Source organism: Chiloscyllium plagiosum, unplaced genomic scaffold, assembly GCF_037043375.1.
Source record: "Chiloscyllium plagiosum isolate Xiang-an unplaced genomic scaffold, Cpla_swu_hap1 HiC_scaffold_8, whole genome shotgun sequence".
Taxonomy (NCBI): domain Eukaryota; kingdom Metazoa; phylum Chordata; class Chondrichthyes; order Orectolobiformes; family Hemiscylliidae; genus Chiloscyllium; species Chiloscyllium plagiosum.
Window position 1 is genome coordinate 101,479,725 of NW_028270146.1, and position 11,082 is coordinate 101,490,806.

Consider the following 11,082-nt stretch of genomic DNA (forward strand, 5'->3'; position numbering starts at 1 on the left):
TAAGAGGAGTCCTGAAATTTCCACAAAGAACAAGATGCACAAGCGAAGGAATCCTGCTGACTTGCCAGGGTATCAATGCACTGACATCTGATCTCCTGAGACACTGAATATTAAATTAAAATTTAATTTATACGGACGTCCAAAAATGGAAGACCATGATACTGACTGATAAAACACTACCAAACTGAGCTCCAAGAAACTGACCTCTAAAAGAGGGATGCTACAGTGCTACAGAGGAATGCTACAGTAGGCTTTTAACTTAGAAGTCTAGAATCAATACTTGTCAGTCTAACACAAAATACGAATTGCTGTCATGCAAAGCATCAACAGCTGTGCAAGTAAACAATCTTGATGCTCTTCTTTTCCAATTCTTCAGAATATGCTCCACGTCCTTAAGAAGTTGCCCTTAAAGCACTTCCGTTGTTCAGTTTCTATTTTGCCAGTTTTTCATTTCAAACTATTTAAAGCAGATTTTTTTCACCTCACTGAAATCAGCCTTTCTATGCTCAACTGATCATTGTCTTAAGGAGAAAGTGAGGACTGCAGATGCTGGAGATCAGAGCTGAAAAATGTGTTGCTGGAAAAGCGCAGCAGGTCAGTCAGCATCCAAGGAGCAGGAAAATCAGCGTTTCAGGCATAAACCCTTCTTCAGGAATGCTCTGATCATTGTCTTAATCCATAACTATTCTAAGTCTGAAAATATCATGATCACTTTGACAATTGTACTCTCTCTGAAGCATAGTCTATTCGTTCTTCCTCATCCCCAGGACCAGATTTGGCACCTTCTTCTTTGTTGAATTGGAATTGCTTGTTCTCTTCAGACAGATATAGTGATGATGGTGTTGTGTATGTGCATGTGTAAGTATATGCATGTGTGTATGGAGGGTGGAATGGGGAAAAGAGAGCGAGAAAGCAAGAGAGAAAAAAAAACAATTTGTTTTGTGTTCAACATACAAAATTATCTGGTTGCTTTTAAGGAGAGCTGGCTTCAAGATCACCAAAGATTCAGTCTTGAATATTGGGCAGAACATAACATTAAAGCAAAATAGCGAGCTCGGTAGAGATGAAGAGATAGCATTATTAATTAAGCATGGGATTTGTGTGATATTTAGAGATTACCTTAATTTAAGATGCCAGAACACAATAAAATTGGGCGAAGAGAAGGAATAGTATAGGAAAGAAATCTAGGGAAAAGGAAAGTGGTCTATAAGCCAAGCAGTAACCACAATATGGAATAAAGTGTGCAATGACAAATAGTGACAACAAATTATTGTAATAATGGGACAGAAACAATCCTGGCCAACTTTAAAGTACACATAAATCAGAAAAATCAGACTGGCAGTGGTTGCCTGGATGAGAAGCGCATCGAATGCGTCCAAGATAGTTTCTTACAGCAACTTGATTTGAAACCAACCTGGAAACAGATATTAGATACATTATTGTGTAATTTGATAGGATTTATTAATGACCTCAAGTGTTAAAGCACTCTGAGGTAGAGTGACTACAATATGATTGAATTTTACATCCAGTTTGAAAAGGAGACAACTAAGACTAACATTGTAAATTTATGTGGGTATGAAAGCTGTACTCGCTGAAATATTCTGGGCTAGCTAGGAGATTGAGTAATGGAGGCATGGTGGCAGACATTTAAAGAGCTATTTCAGAATGCACAGAATAAGTACACTCCCACTATTTAAAAAAAGACCCACTATCTTTGGTTAACTGAAATAAGGAAAAGCATAATAAAATAGTGATAACAAGATGAGTGTGAAGATGAGTGACAGGTCAGATCATTGGTCAGAATTTAGAAAACAGAAGAGAATGATGAAAAGATGGAAAAATTAGAGTATGAGAGAAGTTAGGTATGAATTTAAAAATGAACTGCAAGAGTTATTACAGTTTTTTTAAAAACAGGAACAAAATTAGTTATAGAGCATGGATAAACTCTTAATATCTGGCAGATTTCTCTGAAGAAGAGTTATAATGGACTTGAAATTTCATCAAAAGTAGCAAGACAAATTCAGATGGCTGGGAAAAAAAATTCTTGGCTTCATTATGAAGGCATAAAGCATACCAGAATAGTATTATGCTGAATCTTTAGGAAACACTTACATTCGGGGCTTTTGTAATAGTGATGGTGAGATTTTCAGGTCTGTTCTTTCGAGTGGTAACAGCCATTCCCTCCAGTTCTGCCTTTTTCTTGTCTTCTTCAATTTCCTGCAATGTTCAAATCCCAATTCCTTCAGAACTTAATAGAATTAAAAACTTTATGTAGGCTAACTTTAGATTACCATATCAACCCATATAGTGAAGGACAACTTGTCAACTGCATTACGACCAATTTATTGCTAAGAGAAGGAGGGATAAGCAGATGTGCACTAGTTTCAAAACTAAACAATAGCCCAGAAGTTGAAATTGCATTTGCACTTTCACTTTCCTACAAAGAGTACAAGTTAATGTTAATACAATCAGAGATCATAACATTCTGAATAAATGTGCTAGCCTTGAGCTACAACCTCTATTTTGATATCAAACGCGGCGACTGCACAAAGAGATACGAAATGGCACAAACTACAATACTGTTTGCACCTAAAAGCTGGAAAATGGCAAACTAACTTTTACTTTTTAACTGCATACTTTGGTGTTCAAATTATAATTCAAACAGAAGAATGCTTTATGTTGTAAAAAAAAAATTAAAGTTATCATTAATCCTTTTGTCAGTCCAAGGGAGTAAAGAAAACAAGGATGCAGGTTAGTGGGGAGGGAAGCCGTGAGGCACACAAGAAAGGCAAAGAAGCAACACAATAGTCGGAAGCAAAGGCAAGCAAGAAGTTATTTCTATGTTCAAGATGCAAAACCTTATGATGAATAACACACCTGATATCTTTTCACAAGTGCTTCATTCTTTTTCCGTAATGCTTCTATCTTTTTATCCAGTTCTGCATCTTTCTCCTCCTTGGTCTTTAAAATTACATCCACTGCTGTATCCTAGAAATGAAAGAGTACAAAGTATGTCAATAGTATCCACTAATTAACTAATACAGAAGAAAATTCAAAACATTAGGAGGTACAGTGCAAATTTTGAAAGAAAATTAGATAAATATTTAAGGAGAAAATAGTTGCAGAGGTATAAGAATGAAGAGTAAACCACCAAAAAATGGGTCTGCTCTTTCAAAATGCCAGCACAATTATGAGTCAAATTTTATTGCAGAATTACACAAGTGTTGTATTGTGGGGGAGGCCATTTGACCCATCATCTCTGTACCAACTTTTCAAATGAGTGTTATGATTTAGTGCCATTCCTTCATATTCTTGAGCATTGTTTCTATTCAAATACTAATTTACTATCCTCTTGAATGCCTCAACTGAACCTGCCTGCCCACCTGAAAGCTGTGCATTCCAGGTGCCATTGCATTTAAAAGGTTTTTTCTTACATCACATTTGCTTCTTATGAAAATCACTTTAAATCCGTGTCCTCTGATTCTCAACCTTTCTCAAGTGGAAACAGTTTCTCCCTACCTACTATATTCAGACCTCTCATGACTTTAAAAACTTCAATCAAATCACTCTCATCCGTCTTTTCTCCAATGAGAACATTCTCATCTTTTCTAGTCTGCCCAGATAACTGACGTTTCCCACCCCTGGTATTATTCTTACAAACCTGCACTCTCTTCAATGCATCCAATGCATTCACATTTGTCCTATTGTATGGCACCCATAACTGTGCACAACGTTTCAACTGAGGTGTATAGTAGGAGGCTTACACAAGTTCAACATCATTATCTTGTGCTTGTCCTTTGTGTTCTATCGGGAAAGAAAAACATACTGTTGGCTTTAACTGATCTCTCTACCTGTATGGAGAAAATTAGGACTGCAGATGCTGGAGATCAGAGTCGAGAGTGTGGTGCTGGAAAAACACAGCAGGTCAGGCAGCATCCGAGGATCGGGAGAATCAACATTTCAGGCATAAGCTCTTCATCAGGAGTGAGGGCTTGTTGGTGGGAGCTGAGAGATATATGGGAGGGGGGTGGGGTTGGGGGGGGTAGCTGGGAAAGCGATAGGTGGATGAAGGTGAGGGAGAAAGTGATAGGTCAGAAGGGGCAGTGATGGACAGGTCCAGAGGGTGGTGCTGAGTTGGAGGCTTGGGACTGGAATAATGTGGGGGGGAAGGGAAATGAAGAAGCTGTTGAAATCCACATTTATCCCATGTGGTTGCAGGCTCCCACGGCAGCATATGAGGCGTCAGGAGGTAACAGTTTGGCGGTGGAGGCGGCCAAGGACTTGCGTATTCTTGACGGAGTGGGAGGGGGAGTTGAAGTCTTCAGCCACGGGTAGTGGGGTTGGTGGATCCGGTTGTCTCAGAGATATTCTCTGAAACAATCCGCAAGAAGGCGCCCTGTCTCTCTGCTGAGGAAGCGACCACACCAGGTGCAACAGTGACATTGGTAGAGGTACAGGTGAATTTCTGACAGATGTGGAAGGATCCCTTGGGGCTTTGGACAGAGAAGATGGGAGTGCTGTGGGCAGAAGATTTGCACTTCCTGCGGTGGCAGGGAAAGGTGCTGGGAGTGGGGTGTGGGCTGGTGGAGGTCATGGACCTGATGAAGGAGTCGCGAGAGAATGGTCTTTTTGGAACGCTGATAGGAGTGGGGAGGGAAATATATCTCTGGTGGTGGGGTCCGTTTGGAGGTGGCGGATTTGGCGGAGGATGATGCATTGTATGTGGAGGTTGATGGGGTGAGGTGAGGACCGGGAGAGGGGGGGAGGAGGTTCTGTCCTTGTTGCGTTGGGAGGGATGGTATTTAAAGTGGTGGGGATGCGCTAGAGGGCATCGTCAACCACTTGGGAAGGGAAGTTGCGATTGTGCAAGAAGGAGGCTATCTGGGACTTTGAGGTGGAATTGATCATCCTGGGAACAGATGCAGCAGAGGCGGAGGAATTGGGAATAAGGGATGGCATTTTTACAGGAGGTAGGGTGGGAGGTGTTGTAGTCTAGGTAGCTGTGGGGGTTGATGGGCTTATAGTATATGTCTGTGGTTAGTTGGTCAGCAGAGACGGTAATGGAGAGGTCCAGGAAGAGGAAGGAGGTTGCCAAGATGGTCCAGGTGAATTCGAGGTCGGGTGGAAGTTGTTGGTAAAGTTGGTGAACTGTTCAGCCTCCTCATGGGAGCACGAGGTGGCACCAATACAGTCATCGATGCTCCAGAGGAAGAGGTGGGGGGGGGGTGGAGCCGGTGTAACTGCGGAAGATGGATTTTTCCACTTATCCGACAAACAGGCAGGCATAGCTGGGTCCATGTGGGTGCCCATGGCTACCCCTTTGGTTTGGAGGAAGTGGGAGGATTGGAAGGAGAAGTTGTTGAGGGTGAAGTCCAGTTCAGTCAGGTGGATGAGGGTGTCGGTGGAAGGGTACTGGTTGGGGCGGTGTGAGAGGAAAAAACAGAAGGTTTGGAGACCTTCATTGTGGTGGATCAATGTGTACAGGGACTGGATGTCCATGGTGAAGATGAGGCATTGGGGAAACTAAAATCTTGGAGGAGGTGAAGGGCATGGGTGATGTCAGAAACGCAGGTGAGGAGCTCCTGTTCTAAGGGGGACAGGACGGTGTTGAGGTCAGAAGAGATGAGTTTGGTGGGACAGGCATAAGCTGAGACAATGGTTCGACCAAGGCAGTCAGATTTGTGAATCTTAGGAAAGAAATAGAACTGGGTGGTACGGGATTCACAGACAATGAGGTTGGAGGCTATGGATGGGAGATCCCCAGAGGTGATGAGGTTGTGGATAGTCTGGGAGATAATGGTTTGGTGATGGGAGGCGAGGTCATGATCAAGGGGACAGTAGGAGGAGGTGTCTGCAAGTTGGCGCCTGGCTTCAGCAGTGTAGAGGTCAGTGTGCCCCCTTTGTCCATGGGTTTGATGATGAGATTGGGGTTGGAGCGGAGGGAGTGAAGGGCTGCGCGTTGTGAGGGTGGGAGATTGGAGTGGGTAAGAAGGATGGACAGGTTGAAGTAGTCGATGTCACGGCAACAGTTTGAAAGGCAGAGATTGAGGCCGGGTGGCAGGCCAGCACAGCGTGTCCAGGTGGATGGGGTGTGTTGGAGGTGGGAGAAGGGGTCCTTGGTGGGTGTGTGGGTGTCTTGGTTAAAAAAGTAGGCACGGAGGCGGCGGAAGAAACGTTCAACCATCTCCGCAACCTCCCTCCCCTTCCTGGACCTGTCCATCACCGCCTCCGGCGACTGACTAACCACAGACATATATTACAAGCCCATCGACTCCCACAGCTCTAGACTACACCTCCTCCCACCATACCTCCTGTAAAAACACCATCCCTTATTCCCAATTCTTCCACCTCCACCGCATCTGTTCCCAGGATGACCAATTCAACCTCAGAAAATCCCAGATGACCTCCTTCTTCCACGATCGCAACTTCCCTTTCCAGGTGGTTGATGATACCCTCCAGCGCATCTTCTCCACTGGATATATTTCCCTCCCCACTCCCATCAGTGTTCCGAAAAGACTATTCCCTCTGTGACTTCCTCAGGTCAGGTCCACACCCCCCACCAACCCATACCTCACTCCTGGGCACCTTCCCCTGCCACCAGAGGAAGTGCAAAATCTGCGGCCAAACCACTCTCCTCACCTCCGTCCAAGGCCCCAAGTAATCCTTCCACATCCATCAGAAATTCACCTGCATCTCAACCAATGTCATCTACTGCATACGTTGCACTCGGTGTGGTCTCCTCTACATCGGGGATATAGGATGCTTTCTTGCGGATAGTTTCAGAGAACATCTCTGGGACAACTGCACCCCCCAACCCCACTGCCCCATGGCTGAACACTTCAACTCCCCCCTCCCACCAGATCAAGGACATGCAGGTCCTGGGCCTCCTCTACTGCCAAACCGTTACTACCTGACACCTGGAGGAGGAATGCCTCATATTCTGTCTTGGGACCTACAACCACATGGGATAAATATGGATTTCAACAGCTTCCTCATTTCCCCCCATCTCCACATTAGTCCAGTCCCAAGCCTCCAACTTGGCACCGCCCTCTGGACCCATCTATCACCTATCACCTCTGACCCATCACCTTCTCCCTTACCTTCATCTACCTATCACATTCCCAGCTACCTCCCCCAACCCCACCGCCCTCCCATTTATCTCTCAGCCCCGACTCGCAAGCCTTATTCCTGCTGAAGGGCTTATGCCCAAACCGTCGATTCTCCTGCTCCTCCAATGCTGCCTGACCTGCTGTGCTTTTCCAGCATCACACTCTCTACTCTCTACCTGTATTCCTACCTTCACTGACCTGAGCACATATATACCCAAGTCTCTCTGTTCCTGCATTTTCACTTATTTCATACTGTCTTTCAATTTTCTCTGACCAAAATACAACAACTTACACTTTTCCACAGTGAACATCATCCGTCACATATCTGTCCATTCTATAAATAAATTGTCTTCTCACATTTACAATTCTTCAAGTTTCATGTCATTTGCAAACTTTGAAATTGTCCTCTGCACATCAAAATCTTTATCATTAATACACATCAAGACAAATGCCAACCCTGGGGAACTTCACTCTAAACCTTCCTCCAGACAGAAAAATGTCCACTAACTCTCACTGTTTCCTGTCACCCAGTCAATTTTGGATCCACATTGTAAGTATCTCTTTTACTCCATAACCTACAACCTTTCTCACATGCCAATAATTTGATAATCTATTAAATTCCTTTTGAAAGTTCATGAGCACCACATCAACAGTATTAGCCTCATCAATTCTTTCTACTAGATGTTCAGAAAAACCGAGCCAAGTTAGTCATTCACAATTACACCTTTAGAAATTCATTCTGGCTCTGGATTAGCAAAGCCTTTGCAATAGGATTATTAAATCCCGAATATTACAAGCTTCCTCACGACTGATCTGGATTTACTTAGCTTTTCCTTACAAACTTTGTGAATAAGGGTGCAATATCTAATATTTTCCAGTTCTCCAGTACCTCTTGACTGTAAGGAAGACTATGGCCAGTGCTCCTGAAACTTCTACTCTCACTTCCTTCAATATCTTTGGATGCATCCAATCCACTTCCAATACCTTGTCAACTTTAAGTAGCAACAGTCCTTGATGATTCTGATGCCGTATTATAAGAGTTTCCTACTTTGTCACTATGGCCTGGGTAGAATCTACCACAATGGCAAGCATTTAACAATGTATTTCAATAAGGAATTCAATCGTATTTTCAAAATTAAATATTGACCAATAAGTTAGAACAAAAATTGTAGACGAAGTCCAGCTTCCAGACCAAAAAATCCTGTGAAAAATTATCAATACTACAAATACATAGGTTCATGAAACAAGTGGGTATGTTGTGGAGACAGAAGTATTTAGAAATATACTTCCACTGTTTAAATACAGAGAGGAAAGATTATATAATAATTTGCTTATGGTTAGGTGGTGTTGTTGTGTCTCCATAGTCTTATCAGACCATAGGGGTTGCTCTCTCATTAGAGAAGCGACTGGTGGTGATTTAACCTGAGGACCACCAGACCTCAGGCAAGGGAAGAAGTTAAGAAGGAGAGTCCTTCATGGTAATCTCAAACCGGTGATGGAAGTTGAACCCACGCTGCTAACATCACATTATTCTGTAAACCAACAATCCAGCCAATGGAGTTAAACTGATTCCCGGTTAGGTAGTAAGAATAAGGAGAAAGAATTGTTTTTAAAAGCACACAATTCATTTGTAACATTCCCCTGAAGTGCATCTATTATTTGCCTCAATTGTTCCAAACAGTAGCAAATTTCGAACCAATCTCTCAAATTTTTTCTGTACTTATTTATTTATGTCTAACCTATATTCATGCCTTCATATTTTGAACTCCCAAATAGGGGATACATGCCTAAAGTCCTGCACATTTTTAATACGGTCACTCCTTGGTTTTGTCTTGTGTAGTAAAGAGTTTTGGTTTGTTCCATCTATCCTAACAGGCTAATAACTGTCATAATGTATTTATTGAAAATGATTTATTGAAAAAAGATAAAGGATTATGTGTAGCCATCTGTGCTCTACTTTTGACTATTAATGGGACTTATTGTTTTGTTAGATGGAATTATACGTTTTAGAAGTGCGAAAATATGCTATATTTTCATACTTCTAAAAGCAACATATTTCCATTTTATTAAAAGAAACACTGTCAATGGGTTATTCTTGAAAGCAGAAGGATACAGAATAGGATATTCTAGAATCTGTTGTTCTGAGGTTCAGCCACCTGTGGTCATCACTGGTCAAGCATCTCTGAAGTCTTGCAGAGATATAATCACTTTTTCAAGAGAACAAGTTTCTTCCTGAACTGGTGTAGAAGTGGAGCAGCTTGATCATAGCAAACTTTCCTTAAACTAGGCTTTTTCTTTTGCAGGCATCTCTCCATCTCACTACTTAAAACAAGAGACTCTTCAAGCCAATTGCTGGTCAAACATTATCTCGCATGGTCGACAATCATGTTCCCCCAAATCTTTTTCCCACTGTGACCTCAATTTGAGCCCTGAAAACTGCTGCATCATCTTAGAAAGGACAATTAGAGCTGGAGGATAGCTGTATGTCTGTTTTATCTTAGTCAAAGTTCCACAGCAGCCATTGCCGCCTCAGAACTTATGATGCCAAAATTGCGACCCAAAACGGGATCCTGACCTCGTCCCCCCCCTTCCACTTTGGGAAGCCCTAGTCGACAGCAAAACAGGTAATTATCAGTCTTGTGATTTCGAGGTAGCCTTGAGAAAAATCACAATGAACTTTCAAAGGTCTCTTTTAATAGCCACAAACAATATAAACTGCTTTTCCTGCAGTCCTTCAACAACAGTAAACATAAGGCATCTTCATTACAAAAGCATCTGCACTATGAGGTAAAGTTAAAGCAAAACTAGTGCCAAACTAGTTTAAATCCGCCCAAATCGCACGAGTAAATCTCCCTCCCAGGACATTTGTACCCCTCCAGTTCAGGTGCAACCTGTCCTTCATGTACAGGTCCCACCTTCCCCAGAAGGGATCCCAATGGTCTAGGTATCTGAAGCCCTCCCTCCTGCACCAGCCTCGCAGCCAAGTGTTAAGCTGCATTCGCTGACTGTTCCTCATCTCATTATCTCGTGGCACCGGTAGCAAACCTGAGATCACTACTGTACTCTACTCGTCCTGCTCTTCAGCTTCCAACCTAACTCTCTGCAGTCACTTTTCAGATCCTCAATCCCTTTCCTGGCTATATCATTGGTGCCAAAATGTACCATGATTTCTGGCTGCTCCCCCTCCCCCTTCAGAATCTTGTAAACCCGATCGGTGACATCCCGGACCCTGGCACCGGGGAGGCAAGATATCTTCCGGGAGTCCCATTCCTGACCACAAAACCTCCAGTCAATCTGTCTAACTATTGAGTGCCCTACCACTAGCGCTTTTCTATTTCCTCCCCTTCCCTTCTGAGCCTCAGTGCCAGAGACTTGATAACTATGACTTTCCCCTGGTAGGCTGTACCCAGCAGCAGCAGTATCGAAAACGGTAAACTTATTGCTGAGGGGAACAGCCACAGGGGATCCCTGCTCTGGCTGTTGGTTCCCTTTCCTCCCCCTGACAGTAACCCAGCTGTCCTTATCCTGTGTCTGGGGCGTGACCACCTCCCCGTACATCCTCTCAATTTCCCCCTCAGCCTCCCGAATGATCTGTAGTTTATCCAGCTCCAGTTCCCTCACTCGGTTTTCGAGGAGCTGGAGTTGGGTGCACTTCCCACAGATGTAGTCGGCAGAGACATGTGAAGTGTCTCTCACCTGCCACATTCTGCAGGAGGTACATGCAACTGCCCTAACATCCATGTCCCACTATTCTGAAAGCCCACACAAAATTAAACAAAAGGAAGAGAAGGAAAACAAGAAACCTGAAACCTTACCTAGTTTACAGATTCTTAGTAAGGTTAGAGGAGGTGGGCGGGAGGGAGGCCCTACAGTGTAGGGTCTCGGGTTTAGATCTCACCCACTTAAAAACTTTGCAGAAGTCCTTCGCTCCTCCCTTGCACCTCTCGGCAAATGGAGGCCCTGACGCCTGAAG

The 11,082-nt window shown here is 43.5% G+C and overlaps 1 protein-coding gene across 5 annotated transcripts in view; it reads right to left on the reverse strand.

Moving 5' to 3' along the window:
- Nucleotides 1-11,082, reverse strand: part of LOC122553883 (uncharacterized) — a 287,844-nt gene that overhangs the window by 208,083 nt on the left and 68,679 nt on the right. For all 5 annotated transcript variants that reach the window (XM_043698346.2, XM_043698344.2, XM_043698343.2 and 2 more), the window contains 2 exons: nt 2,878-2,988; nt 2,113-2,217 (listed from right to left, as the gene is read on the reverse strand). In XM_043698346.2, the coding sequence (XP_043554281.1) occupies nt 2,113-2,178 (66 nt within the window). In that variant the 5' untranslated portion in view covers nt 2,179-2,217; nt 2,878-2,988. The remainder of the gene's footprint in view (nt 1-2,112; nt 2,218-2,877; nt 2,989-11,082) is intronic.